A 23,532-nucleotide genomic window follows, 5' to 3' on the forward strand; every position below is an offset into this window, starting at 1 on the left:
GTTTCACATTTCCATGACATACGTTTTGTTCACCATCATCACCTGTACGTGGTGAAGATACCCCTGTGTCTCTGCTGTACTTGACTCAGCCTCCCGCCACCACAGGGCTCCCCTCCCGGTCTCCGGCGGCACCACGCCTTCAAGCGGCACGAGCGTCCGTCTCTGCGACAGCCCCCGGCTCGACCGCCGCCTCCTGCCCTGGCGCGTGTCCAAAGACAGGTGAGTGCCGGCCGACCACTGTCGGTGACCTGGCCCCGTGACCCGTGGCTCTTCCCCGTCACAGGGTGAAGGATGGATGGCTGGCTACCGGCTGACACGGACTGTGCGCTTGTGGGTGTGGTGCTTTGTCATTTGTGGTGCGTTGGGGTACGGGAGTCTGTATTTTGTTAGATAGTGGGGAAGACAGCGAAGTCTATGTAGTTGGTTTTACCTTCGTATTCGGATTTCTACACTGCGATATCGGATAATCCCAGTCTTGAGCTGTTTATTGGAGATTATTCCTGGTATGTCCCTTGGGGCGTTCGGTTGCGGCCGTGAGAAACTCCCAAATGTAGATACCGCCCGCCGCCGTTGGCGCCTCCCAAGTCTGTTGACCGGTGCAGCCCCAGGATATGACGCTGCCCGGCTGCACAGACCCGCTGGGGCCCGTTTCCGATACTGGATTGGATTTTCCGTACCGCTCGCAGGGGACGGTATAGTACTGCTGCGGTGACCGAAGACGCGGGGGGCGGTCTGGGAGAGACCCGCGGCGCGACAGCTGCCGGTGAGATAGGACAGTCGGGACTGGGAGTGGCGCTGGATCGGCTGCCGGAGCCATGTGTGCCCAGTGTCTCTGTGAGAAGCGAGGCCTCTGTGGCTTCTGTAAGGAGCAGAGCCTCTGTGAGCAGAAGTCGAGCCTCTGTGCGGAGCGGGGTTTTTGCAAGGAGCGAGGGCTCTGTAAGGAGCCAGGACTCTCTGTGAGACGTTATCACTCTGAGGAAAACCAGCACTCCTGTGAGCTCACGGAGGAGGAACACGGACTGCTAAGGAGAGGAAGGAGCTGTCACACACGCTCAGCAGCAAACCATGGATCGGTAGGTGGGGCTGAGAACGCGTCAGAGGCTCAAACATTGTGGGTGATGATTGTAGGACCCTGACCGGAAGGTGCCTTTATGTAGTTAGATCTGGTAGCTGAGCCTAAGTTTCGTACTGTTGAGGCTGTGCCTACTATAGTGTCCTGGCTGGTAATTGAATGCAGTGCAGCTGTTGTTTCTATGGCAACCGCAGCAGCTCTGCTTGTTGAGCGTGCTCAGGCAAGTGTTATTGTGTATTTTTCATACTCATGACACTTTCATGAACGTTACATCACAGCAGCTTGAGCGCTGTCTCATGCAGATATGTTGTTTTGAGTGCTTAAACAAGGCATTTACGTATTTATTTTAGTGAATGCCAGCGGCATCTTAGTCGGTTTATCACACTATCAAAGTTAGATTTGACTGATGTAAAACACGAGTTGCGTTTGCTTGCTTATTAAACGCAGCAAGTTACACAAAGGCCACAATTACGTAAGAGAAAATTACTGGACAGGGCTAGAGGGAACGAAAAACCATTAAGGTTATAAATGAAGCTGTCCGTGCCTCGCGTGTTAGGTTTCATTGAGGGCGTTTAACACATCCATCTAAATAGTCATTAGTCATCACACTACCGACATGGGCAGGTTAGCTGGGAGGTCAGCTCTGCGCCTGCCGGCACAGGTGTGGACCATTGCGCTCGGCGATCGGGAAACGGGCCTCCAAACAACTACCTGTCTACTAGTGGACAAAGTGTTTCACACCTGGCGCCGCTCGTCCAGGCCTGATCGCCTCAAGGACCATCCTTGTCATTTATCAGAGCCGTGAGCCTTTGTAAATGTTTAACAATCCGTGGTTTATTTGCCCAGTAAATACTCGGTCCTGAGGCCAAACTTTGGCCGTGTTTGGATCACGCGTGCGCTGTTTTACCGCTCGCCCCGCTGCGCTGCTGCGGTATCTGGGTCCCGGCTGCAGCGGGGGTGGGGAGCGGGCTCTGTCTCCGCCCGGTCCGGCTGCTCTCCTGACGATAGGCCGGACGTTGGCCCCGGGCGTTTATAAAGCTGCGGTCAGTTGGTGGGGCGGTGCGGTGAGGCAGTGTTTACATGGAGCACTGGAGCAATGAGCGCTGTACGGGACGGACAGGGAGGGTCTGAGGGTGGACTGGGGGTCAACCTGCCGCTGCTTGGGACGGTACTGAGAAGGGAGAGTAAAATCGGAGGGCTTGAGATCAATCAAACGTCTTTTAGTGCGATCGACAAGCAAAGCAACGATGGACGGAGCTTTCGGACGGATAGTGTGAACTGATAAACTGGGTTGCAAACTGTCATGCCTGGTTCGGCGGATAAGATCTCACACATTTGGACGGAGGAATCAGTCTGCCGCGGTCCGAGAAGGCTTGTCAGGTCAGACAAACTGGGTGGGGGAGAGGGGACAGTCTGCCGCCGCACGATACCGGGAAACGGCGGCTGATCTCATCACTGTATATGTGCCCTGTGCAGCGGCGTATCTGCTCTGTTCTGTCCGGATCCGGCTGCTGCCCCCGCCCACGGTTTATGCCGCATCTCACAGAGGCCCGTTTAGTACCCCTGTGTTCGGAGACGGAGCTATCCCTCAGGCGAGGCTGGGGCCGCCGGCCGGCCGTGTGCCTCGCTCGGACAGCCTGCTGACGGCTGTTTTCGTGCTGAGCTGGTTATGAAGTGCCGAGCCGTGTCCGTTATCCGTCGGACGGCCGACCGGCCGCGGCACCGTCAGCTGGCGCCCCCCGCGGCGGGGGATGGTGGGTGGTAGCGTCACGTGTTCGAGCTGTGTGACCGGCCGGCCGGCCTGGCTTGGGCTCTGTTATTAAATCAGACGCGTCTAAACCGGTGGCTGAACATGTGTTAGGCATGTAATCCGATAATTTGATGACAGCCCGATGGTATGTTTCCTGAGCATCGATAATATCTTCATTTTATGACCTGCCCCAACACCCTTTTACCCGCTGGGTGGTCCATCTCCCGGCGTGCGTTTGGGATCGACAGCCGCTGGTCTGTGTCGTTGACGCTGTTTTTGTTTCACGCTGCGCCTTCAGATAAGGATCGCTGGTCGGTAAGTACTCCCTGTCGTGCTATCTTTACCGCACACCAACAAACAGTGACGCCGCCGACCTTCCCTCTCCGTTTTCCTCGCTGCTGGATTGGTTCGGTAGCATCCAAACGTCCCCGCTCTTCCTGTATTACACAACAGTGAGATGTCGTCTTCCCTTCACCGTTCAGTCTTTCCAACCGGTTTGTGTTTCCGCTTTTTTTCACCGTGCCAGTCCGTGAGCTGACCGGCCGGTCCCGCTGGTCCACACTGGGGCTGCTCTCTCGCCCCAGGCTACCTCTCGCCCCCGTCCCGCCCCCACACGGCCGGCTCTACCGCGGCTCAGCGCTGGCCGGTCCGGCGGCTCTGGGCTCGGGCGCCTCCTCTCGTTTGCACGGCCTGCTGCGTTCGACGGCGGCGCGCCGGCGGAGGCTGCTGGCCTCGCGTGGCCACCAGATCAGCCGTCGCCGCCGGTCACGGCTCTCCGCTCACCGCCCAATGCTCACCGCCCGCCGCCTGCCGCCTGCCTCCCGCCGGTGGAGCGGGGTGTTTGACGCCGACGCCGCCACGGTCGAGCGGCACCAGATTCACGGAGTTCTGCAGAAGAGACGGGACGGCCGTCAAAGTCGGCTCTTTTAACACATACATAGAGGGTCAGACGGGACAGGGGAAACGTGGTAAAAGTGACCGGATTGGACCAGCGCTTGATGAGAGGATTGAACGCAATGATATCATTGCTAGTTATGGCACTTATTCTGATACCTATTGTTGGTAATGCTGACACACGGCAGGTCAGTGTCCCGTACAATTAGTCCATCGGCGGATTATTTGCACCGAGCCGACGTCTGCACTGTTTCTCGCTCTGCCTGCGCGGACTTGGTGTAGCGTTCGTGATGCTGCGATGATGCCGCGATGTCGCTTCGGTGATGTAATGTGATGCTGCTGCAGTGATGCATCGGCTATGATGCCGCGATGCTGCTACGGTGTGGCGTAGGTGATTCTGCGGCGGCGGGCGCGGTGCCGTGCATCCAATCGTGACGGACGCTGTCCGGGCGCCCACCGGTGCCGATTAAATGCGCCGGGCTCGGCTGCTCCTGCACAGCTCGATCCTCGGCCCGTATACATCCATACTTACCTGGGGCGCCCGGGGCGGCGCCGTGCACATTCCTGCTGCTGTCCCGACCTTGACTGGTGCGCCCCCGCCCAGAGGATGACGCCGACTGGGCCGTCCCAGCCCCGGTCTCGATCTGGGCGGATACCAGAGGGTGGGCGGGTGCGTCGGCCGTCAGTGCGTTGTCATTAGCGAGCAGAGCGCTGACATGGCAGTGTCAGGCGCGTTAGGAGCTGCAGCTGTATATAGTCCGGTTTTGTATCGGGACATCGCAGCTACTTTTTGACGTGGTGGTCCAGTTTTTAGGCGGACTTATGGACCCGATCTGATGTGGAGTTACGAGGCAGTTTTTGATGTGTGACCAAACACTTGCCGTATCAGCCTAGTAACAAGTGGCGCAGTGTGAAGTTAGCACCGTCAATAGAGTCCGCAATACGGTTGTGGGGCTAACCCGTCAGCCGCACGGTCCATGATTTCAGTCATCTCCAAAGCGTGTTTGGTCCTTGGCATCCGCTATCTTGACCTCTTCGTTCCCCACGGGTACTCTCACCCGACTCAAGGGTTGGCGACTGGCGTGGATCGCTGCGTATCGCCCTTTCACTATGGAGTTTTGGACCATTCTTCATCCTTATCCCATCAGTCTGTGACCTGGTGGCCTGTCGGTTTCGTGACCGTCCCCCCCCCCCCCCTGGTGCTGTCACAATCACTGGTCAGCCTTCGTCGCCGCCAGCCGCTGTCATGTGTCGTGACTCGTGAGGTCCGCCTAGGCTGGTGATTTCCGGTAGTTATCTGACGCCGGTGACCCCCCCCCCTATCGGGTCTGACCGCCGCTCACCGTGCGGGGGGGGGGGGGGAAGAGATGGTTGGTCACTCTCACTTGCACTATCACCCTCGTCCGGGCCCCGTAAGTTCCGGTCGGGGTTACGTAGCGCCTGTGTCACCATCCTGCCGCCTCTCTGCTCCCTGCCGGGACGGTCTATCTCCAACCCTTTGAATATGGACCCGACGACCTTATACTCGTACGTACCGGGCGGTGGTCGTGCACTGGGTATTGGAGAGTATTGTGTATTGGGTATGGCCCATACCCAATACACAATACTCTCCAATACCTCTCCAATCTATATCTCCAACGTATAAACAATAGTAAAAGCAACATAAACACATATTCTCATGGTCGAACCCATGCACTAGCGGCTCACGGCGGGCACAGGCACGCAGTGCGGTAGCGGTACCGGATCACACGTCATGGGCGTTGTCTCAGCATAGGTTGTTATGAGCGTAGAGGCAACAGTACAGCTGAGCGGAGAGACATTAAAACAACAGTACAGCTGGCGTTGCATGGAGCTGCAGGCAACCGGACAGCGGAGGCTTTCGAAAAATAAACAATTCGTCACTTCAATGTATAAACAATAGTAAAAGCAACATAAACACATATTCTCATGGTCGAACCCATGCACCAGCGGCTCACGGCGGGCACAGGCACGCAGTGCGGTAGCGGTACCGGATCACACGTCATGGGCGTTGTCTCAGCATAGGTTGTTCGCAATCTAGTTGAAGCCTAAGAAGACGGCCAGTGGGGTCTCACTGCTGCTGAGGCGACCTCGGAGACGATGCGTCGCCCCTCCTGTCGGCGACCTGCGGTGAGCAGGACTCCAGATAGCTGTCTGGCACGTTGCCGACACTGCCAGACGCTGTCAGCAGGCCTCACTGCTGCAAGTGATGTGCAGATGGACGCCAGGTGACTTCGTCTGCAGGCGATTCCGGAGACCGCGGCCTCACCAGGCAGTACCACCTGCATCGCCATGTCGGTGTTTCTAGAAATGGAAAAATAACACTATCGGTGAAGGACAAGCAATACAATGTATTCTGTTTTCCTCTCTTGCAGGTATACGTAATCTACAATTATCATTGTTCCTATTTCATTCAACTGAACCTGAAAATTCCATATTGGCACATTGTTTGACTAAATTTGTGTAGTTGGGAACAGGGGCAACGCCACGGTGCGACGACTGGAGGGGACATTGACCATTTTGGAGGGGACGATGACCATTTCAAGTCGATTCTTTCCATGCAACGCCATAGGCGTAATGTTAAAATTCTAAAAAGTGGAGGGGACGAGATCCCCTCCGTCCCCCCCCCCCTGTGGCGACGCCCTTGGTTGGGAAGCAGATTGTTTGAAAAACATGTTTGGCTGAACAGTGCGGAAAATATTTCATTGATCACTATAGCTGCAACAAAAATACTGAGACAGAAAACATTTGCGCTTACCTGGCTCCTTGGTCAGTCCCGCACAACGGAAGTGGTACCATTTATCACAGCCGTCGCATCCGACCATCGGTGCTGCACTGATGCTGCTGCACTCCCCACATTCCCAGTACCTTAGGAGCGTCTTGGCTGTGAAAAGATTACATGTGTCATGGCGCATACATGAATAGTAAGATGTTTTATATGTTTAACATCGCATAGCAAAGACACAACAGCTGGGAGTCAACTTGGGAGGCCGACGGCATAGCTCAGCACGCCTTCCCTCTAGGCTGGTCATGGAACCGCCCCGCTCAGCGGCGGTGGAGGTTGTTGGCCCGGTCAGAGATGGGAATCCCGATCAGTGACTGGAATAGTGCTCCCATGATTGGCGGGATTGTACCCCGATCAGTCATGGAGATTGTACTCCGGTCTTCGACGGACATTGCGGTTCGATGAGTGACGGGGTTATACCCCGGTCATTGGCCGGGACTGTGCTAAACCCCGGCCAGTGCCATGGCACGGATTACACCGCAGTTAGTAGCTGGGCTTCCTGACTCGGCAGTGTCTTACGTCGCTGTATTTACTGATGGCTACCGGTGCGGCGGGGCTCTCGCTCCCTATCCGCCACCCTCAGCGTCATTAGCCTGCCGTCAGCGACTGTGTTTGTTGGTGTTCCCGGGCCGCGGGACGGACGACCACCCAGGGCGGCCGCTGCTGGGTCCATGTGTCAGCCCTGCCGCGGTGTGCGGTAGTCGCCGTGGAAGATGTTACCAGGCTAATGCGGGATGCCGTCACCCCATCCAGCGAGAGTTACGGTCAGTGATAGGAGTTAGCATGTCACGATCGGGACCACACCGAATGAGTTAACCAGCAGAGCTGTACCGATGTAAGGCGGGATACCAGCAGCAGTCAGCACTAGTCAGCCATGGATTGGGAAGCTTGTGCCACTGCGTGGTGTGGGCGTAGCTCTCCTGGTCGTTCTGACGAGGTAATGAACTACCTGAGTGCTGTTCACGGGCACCTGCGGTAACTGCGGTAGCTGCGGTAGATCGCAGGCTGTAAGTCCCGCCCACTTGTGCGCACGTCATCACGCGTTCGTCTGAGGCGGCCGTGTCAATTTTCCGCCCAAGTTACACGAATGCGCAACTGCCGCGCCACTTTGCATGACAAATGGTTCCTGCGGCCGCTGCGGTCGGATCGTTTCGACCGCAGGAGACGCAGGCGACCGCAGCCGGCCGCAGCCGTATGACGTCACACCACCCGCCCCATCCCCACTTTCTGTGACGTCATTACCCGGCTGACCGCCGAGCCGCAGCTACCGCAGCTACCGCAGGTGCCCGTGAACAGCACTCTGACTACAAGTGCGCCGCCATCGCTGTCAACGGCCGAGAAAGAAGGTTCGTCTATGCCAAGATTTTCCCGGGGTTGCCTTGAATTTCTTCTTCCACCTGTGGTGACCGCCTCCTGCTGTTCAAGACATGACCATCGGTCACTTATTTTGTCCACTGTCCATTGTGTGTATGTCTGATTGCAGCATGTAGATTGGCAGGGTGGGACATACGGGGAGTTTCTGGTTCCGTTCTAACGCGCTCCGCGTCCCCTGTTTTGTCCCCATCTCGGCGGCTATGGTGTCAACAGCCTGACGGTGGGCTGACGTGACACCCCGCGTGCACCTCCGGTCTGCGTCACGGCCGGCAACAGCGGGTGACGTCACTTCGTCACGGTTCGTCACGGTCCTGGACGAGGGAGCGTCACGATGTCACGATAAGTGGCAAACGAGGAGCTAAATACGCTCACCTGATATCCAGGGATGACTCACCGCACAAGGTCAACTGTCCGTGAACCCGAGTTTAGATCCTAGGCTCAAGGCTGGATGAGCAGCCGGCGCGTGCTGTTAACAATCCAGTTGCTAGACTGTATAGTAAATAGTTAAGCCTGGTGTCTAAGAACGTAGGTAAATCGTAAACACAGCGTTCAGCTAGAAATCCATTTGCAATATCAATTTTTCAGCCGCTGATGGTGATTCGACCTCACAAAGTGCCGTTCTCACTCCTGTGCACCTGTCCCTTTATCAAATACCCCTGCCCGTAACACTCCACCCTCCCGCAGCCCCCGTCACGGGTCCGGACCGTCTGAAGGTCGCCGTCACGGTCCGCTCCTCACCGGTCCGGTCCTCGGTCCGCCACTCTGGAGCGGCCCTGTCCGTGGCTCTGTCCGTCACTGTCTCTGTTTAGTTGTCCAGTCGGGGTGGGGTAGTGAGCGAGGTGTGCTATCGGACAGAGTGGCGGCGCTGACGGGACTGTTACAGCAGACTGAGGAGAGAAGAGGCTCTTTTCTGGTGAGCAGATGGAGGGCGGCGTTATTATTGGCCGCTATTATTGCGCTCATTAGTGATAATTGTGAGTGATTGGAAGGTAATCAGGAGGGGTGATGACAAAGTATGGTATCCAAATTGGCAGCTTTTCGCAGTTAAATGAGATGGTGTGATGAATTGACTGATTTATTTATGACCGCATGGCTCCCTTCGTCATGTGCTTGTCTAGGGTTAAATATATGTATGCCAGCATGCCAACCAAACCTGGGGACTGTTCTAGTCTCAGTACGGATTGGTTTAGCGGCTTCGGATATTCGTCTTTCATTTCGCTTAATCGATGCGTCAGAACTGAGAAAGTATTGAGTGTTGATTGTTACGTGACAGGTCGGGTTGTCATAGGACCAAGATATGACGAAGTGTGGTGGTATGACTCATGATGTCGCCGGCCTTGTGATTTGCTCTCCATGAGGAAGCCTGTTGGGTCCGTGAGTCGTGACGCCTTCTTGGCAGGGATGCGGAGCCGGAGCCGGAGCCGGAGCCGCCGGAGCCGGGATATTTTGCCCGGAGCCGGAGCCGGAGCCGGAGCCGTGAAACAATATAGCCCGGAGCCGGAGCCGGAGCCGTGAAAAAAGGGGACGACTCCGGCTCCTTTTCCTAAGAGGAAACAATTATTTACCTAGATCGGTTTGATAGTACAAGGCGTAAAACAATGTGGTATTCAAAATAGCCTTGTTATACAAATACTGAAGCAACGTGTACCAATCCCATCGCCTTTTTTCTTCCACCCGTATTTAATTGATCGCATAGGGGATGTACTGAGTAGAAGCCAGAGCCGGAGCCGCCGGAGCTGGAGCCGCCGGAGCCGGATCATTTTACTCGGAGCCGGAGCCGGAACCGGAGCCGCCATGACATTTAACCCGGAGCCGGAGCTGGAGCCGGAGCCGATTTTTTTCTCCGGAGCCGGAGCCGGAGCCGGAGCCGTCTGAAATTCCCACGGCTCCGCATCCCTGCTTCTTGGTACTATCTACCTTTAGTCAGTGTTCCGTTCGTAGGCCGAGCACCGTGGGCTGTAGCTTGTACTCCATGAGTACATGCTACATTTCAGTACCGTAAGCTCCACTCTGTGAGGAAGCGCGCCGTAAGTGCGATTCGTGACCTTGGCCGCTCGCGCCTCCCTCCCACGGCTCCGTGAGGGTCATCACCCGACCTGGCCGGGGGCCTGGGAACATGCCGCAGGACCGCTACTGGAGTGATGTGTGTGTGTTTGGTGCAACGAGTTCCTTTTGTGCACACGGGCCGTGCAGAACGCTCATGATACCGGTCACGAGCGGGGATGACGTCAGTGCTTACTGCGTAGTGTGTAGTGGGTGTTCACTTTCTATCCATGGATGGCTCGGTGAATGTGAGGGGCTGTGACAGAAGACGAGGGGTCTGGGTTGAGGCGATAGGGGCGATTGATACAGTGGGGGAAGACTGCCAGACATTGGTCTAACGATACGTTCATCGATAAACGGAAATTCGCCTGTTTGTGTTGGTCCAAAATAGAAGATTACCATTGTAGGAGCAACACACACATTTATGAAAATCCCCGCCGAGGCAACTCGTGGCATTTTCTCTGATTGCGTGACCAATGACCAAATGCAATCCACTTTGTATCCCTGAATCATCGTGCTGGACTTGTGCATTCAAGCAATGGCACTACTGCTCCGCTTATGGCATCGTACTTTTCTGCTGCCGAACTTTGGAATTCATAGATTCGGCTGCAGTTTTCCGAGGGCGGTCGGACCGGTTTATCAGTCATACCATGCTCCTTTCCTGGGCTGTCCCAGCTTAGCGGACTGGTGGGTGACGCGTCATCACTGGCTAGTCGGCGCTATCCGGCAGTCCAGTTGTTCTCCAGGTTCAGGGAGCCGTGGTGTGCAAACATAGGTGCTCTGGCTGTCCAGCTCCAGTAGTTAGTCGACCAGCTGTTCAGCTTCACAGAGCAGATAAAGCGAGCGCTGGTGTGCCTACTGTCAGATTCAGTTGCTGCACTATCCGTGAGATTCAGCGAGGAGTGTTGTGCCTACGGTGCAGTGATGGCTGATCAAGTGATGTCTTCGGAGCCGGTGTCCCAGCCATGGGAGGAGGAGAAAGAGGAGCCATCTTCGGACGTATGTCGATTTCATAGTACAGTTGACCGCGAGCGTGTATTTTGTGTTTGTGAGGAATCGGATATTCGTCCCAGTTGTTTTGCTCTCCTGCGAATGACAATGGAGTGCCGCACAGTTGGCAAGTTCAGGTTTTCCCAGACTTTACACTGACTAGGTAATGGTGATGTCAGATCGATGCGTGTTTCGATTGGGAGTACCTATGTTCTTTTATGTCCAGGTTTATTGCTAGTTTAAAATTAATGATTTACAATTAACCCGCGCTAGGCAAATGTCTTTGACAGTGAGTCATCAATTCTTCCTGACTGACAGTGCTCTTTCTGTATGCTTATTCCGCCAACCATAAACCGTATGTAATATGTATGCTGTCTCACATATGACTGACCAGTAGGGGTACCCATTTTTGGGTCAATTTTCCAAATTTTAGGTGGGGGTGGATTTTCCCATTATTTGGTCTATTCTGATTCCATCTGTGCCAAAAATAGCGAAATCAAACGATTTCTAGGGGTCGCGAATTCAAAATGAAAATGCCAATTTTAGCGAAAAATTGACCAAAATAATGTTATTTCATTTTGGAACAAGGTTGCCATGCGAACAGGTTGGAGTCAATTTTCCCATTATTTGGTCTATTCTGATTCCATCTGTGCCAAAAATAACGAAACCAAACGATTTCTAGGGGTCACGAATTCAAAATGAAAACGTTAATTTTAACGGAAAATCGACCAAATTAACATCATTTTATGTTGGGACAAGGTTACCATGTCAACAGTTTGGGGTCGATGTTATTATTTTTTGCTCCGTTCTGGATCTAGCAGTGACAGAAATAACGATATCAGACCACTTTTAGTGGTGGCGAGCTTGCATTGGAAGTTTTAAGTTTACTTGGAAAAATCACTTCATTTTAACGACTACAAATATGCAAAGCCAATGTGTTGCAGTGGTATTGATGACTGTTGGACACCGTGCAACACTACTTCAGTTGTATATTTGACGTGCAGCGGTAAAAGAGAGCACCAAATATATCTACCGGGCTTCTCACAAAAGTCGGACGAATTTATAATTAATATATTTTAGGGTGTGTCAGTGTTACAAAAATAAATCAGGTATCATCTGAAAGCCTGGTTAAAAATATTTTGTTTCGGGGGATTTCGACCGTCGGCGATCGCCTTACTGAGCCGCGCCGGACCTGTTCGAGATGACCCCCGTTTCGCTCGACGCACAGTTAAGCCCCGCGCAGCGCGGCCTCTGTTGCAGCACGGCACGCGAAAGGTGGCAGGCTGCGCACCGCCGACCTCATTGCACCCTTCAGGTCTTTGGGACTTCTTGGGTGGTTTCGGTACACCTGGGACTTGAGGTGGTCCTACAGGAAAAAGTCCGGTGGGGTAAAGTCCGGGGAGCCCGCTGGTCACGGATGTGTCTCTAAACCTCGAGATCACACGCTGCCCGGAGCGCTCCTGCAGCCACTCCCGGTTTTATTTAGCGGTATTGGCCGTGGAAGCGTCTAGCTGGAACTATTGGGATTTGAGTGGTTCAGGATCGCTGCCCATTGTGGTCTGCAGGACACTCCAAAAATTTTCAGGGTTATCCGGTATCGCTGACCGTTGACAGCCTGGGTATAGCGCATCTCACACGAGCGACGTTCGCCGGGCTTCTTTGATTAGGCTTGCGGCCGCCGCTATGTTCTTTGAACCCGCAGTTAACATTTCCTCGAGCCAGAAACTTTCAACAACGTGGAAAATAGCATTTCAAGATGGTGCTTACTTTGCACAAAAAAAAAAGATTGCGGAAGTTCCGTTGTGTTGAAACGACCGACTTATTCTGAAAGTAGAATTTCTTTGAGTTTGCTTTTGCGTCTTAAGACCACTGTCTCATTTTTGAAACTCAACAAGTATGGTATCATATAAATCTCCTAAAAATTTGCTTTCTTTTCACGTGCATTTGTTTCGTTTAAATATTGTTTCCAGTCCATTATCCGCAAAAGAAATTGGTCCGACTTTTGTGAGAAGCCCGGGACATAAAAACAGCACTAAGCGACGCCGGTATGCGTGACCTTTTCCAATTCGCTAGACGACCTCCCCGAGTCCCGGAGTTGCAGAGACGGCAGAGGGAGGGGCGCAAGCTTTACACCACCGCGCCTTTGGGTGACCGCTGTGCTGGAGTGTAGCTTTGCCCCTCCCCCACAAACACCCACAACCACACACAGAATGCGATTGTGCATATGGAAAGACAGCTGGCGGAGAACATCACAGGAGGAGAGGAACAATGAACTTCATCCTCACCCCATTATGAAAGCAATATGTTTGCAATCTTGCTGATGACGGACAGCACTGGTCTGGCCGAACGCGTGCACGACTACTCGTGGCTCCAGTTCTGGGCATGTGCCACTACAAGAAGCTGTTGACATGAAACGGGTGCAGATACCATGCCATGGAGCTAGTGCCTGGTGATGGCCGCTGCCAGAAGTATCCTTGCAAGATAAAGTAACGGATCTTACGCTGCACTCACAAGTCACAGGCCCAGTCCAAACCCTCAGATGGTGCTGAACTGAAGTCGAATGGCATTGCCTAAAGCTGAGAATTAGGAAGGTACCAAGTCTAAACGACTCAGCCAACTCCGAGGCAGAACCGTTTACTGACTCTTGGCATTGCCTGGGGGGCCGACCCAGTGGGTGGGCCACGGACCTTTTGGTGGCGGACCTGATTCTCCTCCTCTTCAGCCTTTGCACGCACACTCCTTTATATGATGCGTCCTGGTGCCACCACGGCCCATGCAGGATGAAAATCTTCTGCTACGTTATAGGTTCTTCAGATTCAGACGCTAATTACCTGAGATCACAAGTGATCTGTGCCAGAAGCTGTGAAAGTTCTTCGTCATCTACCTATCAACCGTGCACGTATATCAGCGCATGGCTAGTCCCCCGTGTCGAATAATTAATATGAACTCGTAAATGATCGGAGTGTATCGGAAACTCTTACATGAACGGTGTGTATCTGTCCCCACTGAAGAAATGAAATGGTACATGGTTGGTGGGCATGGATAGAATCGACTCTTTGGAGTTTCTGTTTTTGGATCAGAAGTTGATTTTTTTTTTGTATAGAACACCTATAGGTATTTATCCTACCCTGTCTAAAGGTGTATTACATCGTAGCCGTGAGCGGGACGGCGTTTCTTGTGGAAGTATACGGTCGAAATGGTTTGATCGTTTTTGAATTACATGGTTTGAAATACATTCGGAGCCATGATCTGTCAGATGTATCCTGAGCTAATTTGCACAAACTTGAATTGTATAATGGACACAAAGAGCCTGTCATGAACTGAGATATGGCAACTGAAACTTCACATTTTAGTTTGACCTCAAAGGTCATCAAAGGTCACTAATGCAACACAAAAAGAAAATATCAAAAATGATTGCACGCTGACCAGAATGATACCAGCAACAGGAGCAAACCATCCCGGCGCTTTTCACCAAATGTTACAATATCGACATTGTAATGATCGCTAGTAAAGTATTGAACCGTAACCACGTGATAGAGCACATCGATCTGGATGAAAAGGGAGCGTTCAATGACCCCTCTACCCGACTCTCGAAACAAAAAGTTTGCCTTCGTTGCGATTTACTATCAGCGTAAAATAAGCATATTTCTAGGTAAATACGCAAATTTCAATCTCAATTCGCGACCCCTAAACCACCTTTGATTTCAATATTTTTGGCACCATTGGAATCAGGAGCCGCGAAATAATGGGAAAAACCACCCCCACCCACAAATTTCCAAAATCGGGAAAAATGGGTACCCCTACTGACCAGTGTCTCTATTTGCCCTGTATCTCCAGGCGGAGGGCCGGATGGGCTGCCTGCTGACCGCTGTATCCCCTCCCGCCTGGGACTGACCGGTGTCTCTGTTTCCTCTATCCCCAGGCGGAGGGCCGGATGGGCTGCCTGCTGACCGCTGTGTCCGCGGACGGTGACCCGACGGACCCCGAGCAGCGCTCCGAGCGCTGGAAGGCCGGCCCGCTGGCGCTCAGACGGAAAAAACTACCTCCGGCGGGTCAGCACTCAGGTGAGACGACGAACGGTGGCGGATGGTGACGTGGAAGGGGTGAGATGGTGTCACCATCTCATGGGTGAGATGGTGAGCAGTGGTGGGGATTGGACGTGTCAGCTCGTAGGTGAGACTGGACGATATAGGGAGACGGGGTAGATATAGTGTCCCACAGTAGTCAAAGGGGTGTGAGTGATTGAATTACAGTCAGATATGGCATCCAGTAGCAGAGTCCTGTCCCTTAGATGGGCGAGTGGTTGATGGCATCCCTAGAATATGGGCGTCCGTCTTAAGCCTGTGTCCCCCCCCCCCCCCAGATGGGCGGCTCGCGGCCCCGGCTCTCGGTCAGCCCTCCGGAGCGGCTGTTTGACGCTCTGCTCGTGGTGGCTCTCTCAGCGGACGCCGAGGGTCGACTGGAACCCTGCGTCGTCAGCCGGTACCCGCCCGATGTGAGTTATCCGCCCGAGCTCCGTCGTGCTCAGGCAACTTCGGCAGGGTAGGAAACTCATAAGTCAACTAACAGGCTCTCCAGGGAAAAGGGGCGAGAACAAGTCGCCACACCTGCACAGTCTGATGCGCTGCATTAATAAGTAATCATTGTGAAGTACAGAAATAATTTTCGAGTCACGATAGCATCTAACTTCCTAGGTTCGTTTCCCATGCGTCTCATGTAAGTCATCTTCAAGTTGTCCACGCCTTACCTCGATGCATATTCTCCGCTAACTGCCAGGTGTCGCTGGAAGTTAATGTGGCTCCGTTCTTTCTCCCTTACTCCTCTATCTCCCTCCTTCCCTCCTCTTCCCGCCAGGTGTCGCTAGATGCAGACGTTGTCCTATCCCGTTCTGTATCCCTCACCCCTCTCTCTCTCTCCCTCTCTCCACCAGGTGTCTCTGGAGGCGGACGTGGCTCCGTTCTGTTTCTCTCACCCTTCCCCTCTTCCCCAGGTATCTCTGGAGGCAGACGTGGCGCCGTTCTGTTTCCCGGACGCGGCGCGGTGGCAGCGCGCGCCGGACGTGTGGGGGCGCTCGGCGGCCGACGGTGGCGCCGCCTACACCCTGGTGGTGACAGACCAGCACGGCGGCCGATCGTACGGCTTCTGCCGCCGGCTGACGGCTCATACCGGACAGGAGGACGCCGTCACCCTGCCCATCGCCTACTGTCTGCTGACGCGGCACGACGCGCCCGCCTTCTACTCAAAGGTGAGGGGAGACGGCAGGGTAGTGGAGTGATGGAGGGACGGTATGAAGTCGGGAATGGCTGGGTGCTGTCTGCCGAAAGAAAAGAGTGGTGCGATAAAACTCCTCGCCATTGGCTTTCGGAGGCTCTCTTGACCCTCGTTATGCAAAGCAAATATCTAAGCTATATGTTTCTGAGTTGATGGGGCCACCTTTCCAGAGTTAAGAGCTGTGAGCTGGTACGCTATGCTTTTGTCGTCCGCTGTTGCAGGTGGCCCTCTGCATGATAGTGGCCTCTGGCGGGGTTACTTGCACCAATAGTTCTTGTTCGATGCTTAGCCACTTGCTTCTAATGCTTTTTCTTGTCGCCGGTTTCTCAACTTTTAACTGACGCTAATAAATCAGGGTGCCAGGAGTTGGAATCAATCGAGTGATTTGGACGTCTTCTCTTCTGTCTTCTATCCTCTGTCTTCTGTCGGCCCTTCTGGAACACTGACTGACCGTGTTGTATGTTACAGCTGCTGCTGTCGCGCGTGCGGGAGCTTATAATTGTCTGACCGTCTGACGGTCGTTGTGTTTCTTACAGCTGCTGGCGGCGCTGCTGGAGCACCACGGCACCTCTGAACAGCACCGTCTGACTATCTGCTCTGTGTGTTACAGCTGCTGGCGGCGCTGCTGGAGCACCACGGCACCGCTGAGCAGCACCGTCTGACTATCTGCTCTGTGTGTTACAGCTGCTGGCGGCGCTGCTGGAGCACCACGGCACCGCTGAGCAGCACCGTCTGACTATCTGCTCTGTATGTTGCAGCTGCTGGCGGCGCTGCTGGAGCACCACGGCACCTCTGAGCAGCACCGCCTGTCAGTGCTGGACGAGCTGTACGGACGGCCGTTCCCGCTGCCGGGTGGATCCGTCTCCGTACCGCCCGTACCGGCCACCTGTCCAGGGGACGAGACGGAGACGATCACGAACGGCACGCACACCGAGGTCAAGGTACGGGCAACTACCAACCGCCGGGTTCTCGGTGGTTTCATATATGTTTATTTAAAATGCATGCACATACTCATTTGTCGTTACATGAATACGCTCATGACTTTCGAATTTCCGTGACGCATAGCTGCATTCATGTTTGTCGGTTGCAGCCTTTCTTTGCCTACGCCAACCATGTTGAGGGGCATCGCCGATTAATTGCGGCTCATGTGTCATAAGAGAAATTTTGCTCTCCCTAGTGCCCCTCCAAACACACCCAACAGCGCCACCTGCCTGTGTCAAATGGACTGCAGTTTGGCGTCACCTGTGCTCGATCTGACGAGGAGCCATTATAGTTAGTTGTGCATGGCGTCTGGTCTAGCTTGTTGCATTTTATGTTCTGATGTGAAGAACCCTTTTGCTGCAGAATGATGGAGTTGCCGTGATTGTTTCTGTGATGGTTAGTACCTTTCGATGAAAGTGAACTTATATATTTGTCTCTGCTGAACCTGTTGCTCTATGCATTTTTGTGCAGATGTTCTAAGTGGCCCTTGTCCGTCCCCTGTCGGCAGCCGAAGCAGGTGCGTCGTCCGCTCGACCCGCGTCTGGAGGAGGACGGTCTGTTCCTTCTGGTGCGGCGGCTCGGTGTCGACCTCTTCATCAAACTGTTCGGCTCAGCGCTACTCGAGCGGAAGATCGTCCTCTACAGCGCCCACCTCGGGTAGGTGGGAGAGGGAGTGAGGGGAGAGGGAGAGAGAGAGAGAGAGAGAGAGAGAGAGAGAGAGAGAGAGAGGCGAGACGAGACGAGACGAAACGAGACGAGATGAGACGATGAGGAAGAGGTGAGGGAGAAAAAGAAGGAAAGATGGACGAGGGGAGAGAGGGTAGAAGAGAAGAAAAACAGACGAGCAATGCGAGAGTTACAGCTGGAGAGTCGAACGTGAGAGGACGGCCCCAGTAACTCGAATTCACTGCAGGGGAGTCCAGCCTACCCGACTGACCAATCTTATAGCGTAAGTGAAATCCAATACGCCAGCGGCGCCCTAGCATATTGCACCAGCGTGAAACGCTCCACTTGTAATACCCTAAGAATAAGATTGGTGATCAAATGATGCTATTACTGAATTATTGTCTGCACTATATAGACATGCCGCGTTCGTTAGGTTGGCCGCATCGTTACGGGGGATCTTGGACGTATTGATGTCGTCTCGGCCGCGTATGCTCCGACTCCGACTCTCACTCTGACTCTGATTCTAAATATCTGACTCTGTATAGTGGCGGGAATGGGTTGAGTCACTACCATTAGTGCAGCTGCTTTATCGCATTCTGGGAAGGGTTAACAAGTGATTCGATCCAAATTCAGCGGCTTCTAGCACTGACAGGAACCGGCAGTTTTGTTATGCTCTTGTCTGAGCCAAACACAACTGGGATGGGAGGAAAACATGTGTTCAATAGTCTGGCTTACAAAGAAGGGGAAGTACAGGGTGTCCCGAAATTGATGCGCGGTTGGTGCCGCATGTTATGTTGTCCCTCCCGAGTGCTGAACAACTGCAATTTTACCGGCACTGGCACCACTGACATCTTGCTGGTCACACGATCACGTGAACCAAGCGACTAACCCGACCGCGGCCGGTAGTGGGCGCGGGAGGCCACTCTTGTCCAGACAGGCAACGTGGAGAAACTGCATATCACCAAAAGTGAAAAGGCACAAACTGCCGATCCGCTACCGCGCGGTGGGGATGATCAAGGACGGTGTGACCCAGGTTCTGGATGCCAGAGAATTGGGCGTCAACTCTGCGACAATTAAACTTTGGATGGACCGCAAACGATCAGGAGAGACACTCAAGAACAGCACAGTTCGAGGGCGGAAGACTGCCTTCAGCCGAGTGGCGAAAATCGTGATTGCAAAGTCGACCTTTAAAAAGCACCATTCAACATAGCTGACAAGAAAACTGAATGAGATGTATGTCCCAGCATCCAAATCGACCCTCCACCAGTATTTGAAGACTATCTTGAAGCTGAAGCTGCTCAGCTTCAGGATGCAGACTTGGCCTACCGTGGTCCAGAAGTCCAGGCAGCTGGATTTCGCCAAAACCCACAAAAACTAGACCATTCAGGACTGGAGATGCGTCCTTTTCAGTGACAAGGTGCCCTTTGTGGTCTCTAAGCCCCTAACTGCCAGAACGATCGAAATGTGGGCCAACGGCAGCTCTGAGGAGTCCGCTGTCGAGACGGTGAAACGTCTGCTGAAGAATCTCATTTGGAGCATGGTGAGTTACAGAGGCGCTCTGAGCTTCACGAGGTGCCTCGGGAACAGACCGTGACTGCTTATTACTATGTCAACGAGGTGTTGAAGAAGACTGATGCCACAAAGATGCTGAGGGAAAGGGTAAATGGTTCAAAAACCGGAGCCAAACTTTTGTCGGACATGTCCAGGGCCATTTTCCAGCAAGAAAGGGCTCCAGCTTATCACGCCAGGAATACCCAGGACTGGTGCCGAGCGAGGCTCCCAGGCCTCTGGGAGAAGGGGACATGGTCTGCCAACAGTCTGGACCTGTCCCCGATTCAAATTATCTGGACAATCGTCAGAAAAGAGCTCAGCAAGCTTCCAGGGCTAGCTCAGAGAAGAGGCTGTTTCAGAAGATATAAACGGCATGGCGTTGTTTCAAAGGAGAGACTCTTGACAACCTGAAACGTGACACGCTAGAGTACAATAGGCCGTGTATGCAACTGAATGGGGATTATGATAACATATAAGCCGTGAAATAAATTCGAGCACTTGATAAGTTATTGAGGATAAAACAACCGCGCATCAATTTCGGGACACCCTGTAAACTAAAGTTAACTAGATAGTCACTGACTGGAAAATTACTTGTTCATTTGCTTTGTGAACAAATGTTCAGAAATCCGTCAGAAGCTCCCTCAAAGAATGTGAATATTCCTGGGCTGTAAGCGCATTTGTTCGCCGTTTTGCCCGCGGCGAATTACACGGGTGAAAAGTTACAGAGGTAGTCCAGGATCCGCAGTGTATCGGTGCCGCCGCTGGCTGCTGCCAAGGCCAGGGTATGTTTTCTCCCCGACTGCCAGGCCGTGTATGTATTCGGTGCCCGCCCGGAACACTGGCTGACTATGAGGTTATGTAACATGATGGAATTATTCAGGTTTATTGTAGACTTCAGAGAACATGGCTCACATTGAAAAATTAGTCTGGGCGGGTGAGTCGGACTTGACATATTGTTTAATTTTTCTGAGTGGGTTTGAAAAGCAACGCCTTCGGTTACTTCAGTAGGCTGCATGCATAGAAACTAGAAATCAAACCATTGCTGGGTGTTTCGCTTCATATATGTTTTCCTGAGCTTTAGAGCGTTGCAGCATCGTGATGGGCAGCACGCCCGTTTGTACCCCTTTATTCCGACTTCTCCAGCGGTAAATAATCGCTCTCACATGGAGTGTACCGTCTGTTCCCTTCCCTCAGCAATCCACAGAGCAGAAAGCAGGATATTTGTATCTGGAATACTTGGCGCCTGTCTGGTGGCATGTGAGGTGCGGCTTATCGCGATCATGGTACTAGAGTTAGCAGCATCTGCTAGTGTCAGTTATGTAGTATTGTAGTATACAATAACATAGTTTGCGAGCCAAACGATATGCTTGAGGCAGAAATGGTGTGCAGATCAGGCAGCGCTGACTGCATTCATTCTGGGTCTCTGATTTCAATGGTAAAACGAGTATCACAGCATCATAACACATTTTGCTGAGCCGCTCAGCCTTGACCGGCCGCCTGGCGCTGTTAGTTTTAAAGTTTTAAAATAAACATTGCCCGTGAGCTGTACGACGCCCAGGCATGGTACCCATCGCACCAGCGTAATGGCCCGTCTAGGACCCGTGCAACACTCTGGTGTGCAACACTCTGGTTGGCTCGTCCGTCATACAGAGGTGATCCGTCTGTCCGTCTGTACGGAGATGATCGATTCGTATGTACGGAGATAATAATCGCTCCCCAAAGCTCGGTTCGGTTCGCCAGAGGTGTGCGATCCATCTGTAAAGCTCTGACGATCCGTCCATGCGGCTGTGGTCGGTTCGCAATCCCCCCCCCCCTCCTCCCTACAAACTGCACTTGGGTTATTCACTATACAATAAATCACTCACCTGACATCGCCACTACCACTCATTGCCTATCAACACCAAATCTCCTCTGCCGTCGGACGCAGAAGTCAATCAGTCTCTGTCTCTGAGAGGTGGGCGTTAGTCAGGGGATTTCGGAAACGGTGCCCCTGGCGACACACTCTCCCTGGAATGTGTACATTGGCGAGCGGCCGGCGTCCAGGCGCGTGTTTCCGCCGAGTTGCAACACTGTCTGAGACGCTGCGCGGAGCTTCGCCTGAATTAAATCGGAAAACGCCTCCGACGTTTGTTCGGTCACATGGCTCGACCCGTGCACGGAATATATGATTATTCATTGTTCAGTTTTGCGATGTCGAAATGAATTTCATTTTGCTTCATTATTTATTTCAGCTACGTCAAACTGAACTTTCTGCTGTATACTGTTTTCTGGCTGGCTGAACCGAGTCATGGATCTTTGTGTCTGACACCCGCTATTTTCTGTGTGATGACGACCTGTCTCTGATGACTATGCCCAATACTCATGCCTCTATCTGATACTGCCCTGTCTCTGTCCCCATCCAATGTCCTGTCCGCGGTAGTGCCTGCGATGCAGTCGACTCTGTCGGTTCGTCGGACACCATTGGCTGACGCTGGTTCATCTGTCCCCTGTAGGGTGCTGTCCGCTGCAGTGTCCGCGCTGCAGTCGGCTCTCTGTCCGTTCGTGTGGCAGCACTGTCTGACACTGTCTCATGTGTCTCCACAGGGTATTGTCCGCGGCGGTGTCTGCGCTGCAGTCGGCTCTATGTCCGTTCGTGTGGCAGCACTGTCTGATACTGTCTCATGTGTCTCCACAGGGTATTGTCCGCGGCGGTGTCTGCGCTGCAGTCGGCTCTCTGTCCGTTCGTGTGGCAGCACTGTCTGACACTGTCTCATGTGTCTCCACAGTGTGCTGTCCGCGGCGGTGTCTGCGCTGCAGTCGGCTCTCTGTCCGTTCGTGTGGCAGCACTGTCTGACACTGTCTCATGTGTCTCCACAGTGTGCTGTCCGCGGCGGTGTCTGCGCTGCAGTCGGCTCTCTGTCCGTTCGTGTGGCAGCACTGTCTGACACTGTCTCATGTGTCTCCACAGTGTGCTGTCCGCGGCGGTGTCTGCGCTGCAGTCGGCTCTCTGTCCGTTCGTGTGGCAGCACTGTCTGACACTGTCTCATGTGTCTCCACAGTGTGCTGTCCGCGGCGGTGTCTGCGCTGCAGTCGGCTCTCTGTCCGTTCGTGTGGCAGCACTGTCTGACACTGTCTCATGTGTCTCCACAGGGTATTGTCCGCGGCGGTGTCTGCGCTGCAGTCGGCTCTCTGTCCGTTCGTGTGGCAGCACTGTCTGACACTGTCTCATGTGTCTCCACAGTGTGCTGTCCGCGGCGGTGTCTGCGCTGCAGTCGGCTCTCTGTCCGTTCGTGTGGCAGCACTGTCTGATACCGGTGGTACCGTGTGGACTGGCAGAGCTGCTGGCCGTGCCCAGTCCGTTTATCATGGGGGCGCTGCCCGAGACGCGGCCTCTGGACCATCTCAACGATCAGGAGGACGTGAGTGCACCGGCTATTGTGAAACTGAGCCGGTGGGGATAGTGTGCTAGACAACCTGTCTGTCCTGTGGATTGTGCAGGCTTGTAATATAGAAGAGGGAGGGTTCCATTGCGTTAAGACGCACCTGTGCGACGCTCCTTTCGCATTAAATGCCAGCTAGTGGCGCTACACGAGTGATCAAGTGCGGTTGAGCTGTGTCAAAGTTGCGCATCTGTATTCAATGCACTGTCTACGGCCTGCCGCTCATAAATTTGAGAATTTATCATCGCCACAGGAAGCGTCGTTGTTATGCTGTTATTATTTATTATTCATCCATGAATGAATCCATGAATTACCAGAGGTTGCCATCCTTCCCAGAAGTTGCCATCCTTTTCAGAAGTAATGCCTGCCATCCAGTCTGTCTTAACCCGGCAGGCGGTGGGCCTACCAGCCACCTTCCGCGCGGTGGGGGGGGGGGCACTTTTTTGCCCCCCCCCCCCGTATCTCCGAAACTACTGGACGGATCCGGAAAATTCAAACGGCGTTCGATAGCCCTGTCAAATTTGTCGAGGGAAACCAAATTTCATTGACCTCGGGGTCACCGATGACGTCACAGGTCAGGTCAAAGATAAAATGTTTCACCGTTCACGGGGCTTCTAGGGAAAGCGCTATAACACCGAGTAAAACGCATTTTGTCGAAAATCAGCGATAAGGCGTCAGTTGTCTAGTACATATGTTGCTATTAGAGGTCACTGGTCAT

The 23,532-nt window shown here is 53.5% G+C and overlaps 1 protein-coding gene across 4 annotated transcripts in view; it reads left to right on the plus strand.

Moving 5' to 3' along the window:
* Positions 1-23,532, plus strand: part of LOC122392913 (DENN domain-containing protein 2B-like) — a 39,425-nt gene that overhangs the window by 4,106 nt on the left and 11,787 nt on the right. Inside the window, exons 3-9 of one of the 4 annotated variants that reach the window (XM_043388275.1) lie at positions 106-219; positions 14,849-14,990; positions 15,290-15,421; positions 15,917-16,171; positions 16,956-17,138; positions 17,687-17,835; positions 22,616-22,793. In XM_043388275.1, the coding sequence (XP_043244210.1) occupies positions 15,290-15,421; positions 15,917-16,171; positions 16,956-17,138; positions 17,687-17,835; positions 22,616-22,793 (897 nt within the window). In that variant the 5' untranslated portion in view covers positions 106-219; positions 14,849-14,990. Of the gene's footprint in view, positions 1-105; positions 220-780; positions 1,074-14,848; positions 14,991-15,289; positions 15,422-15,916; positions 16,172-16,955; positions 17,139-17,686; positions 17,836-22,615; positions 22,794-23,532 lie in introns of those variants that run through there. The other 3 variants (XM_043388276.1, XR_006258603.1, XR_006258602.1) reach the window with 3 other exon arrangements.

This window comes from Amphibalanus amphitrite, unplaced genomic scaffold (genome assembly GCF_019059575.1).
Source record: "Amphibalanus amphitrite isolate SeventyFive unplaced genomic scaffold, NRLGWU_Aamphi_draft 000506F_arrow, whole genome shotgun sequence".
Taxonomy (NCBI): Eukaryota; Metazoa; Arthropoda; class Thecostraca; order Balanomorpha; family Balanidae; genus Amphibalanus; species Amphibalanus amphitrite.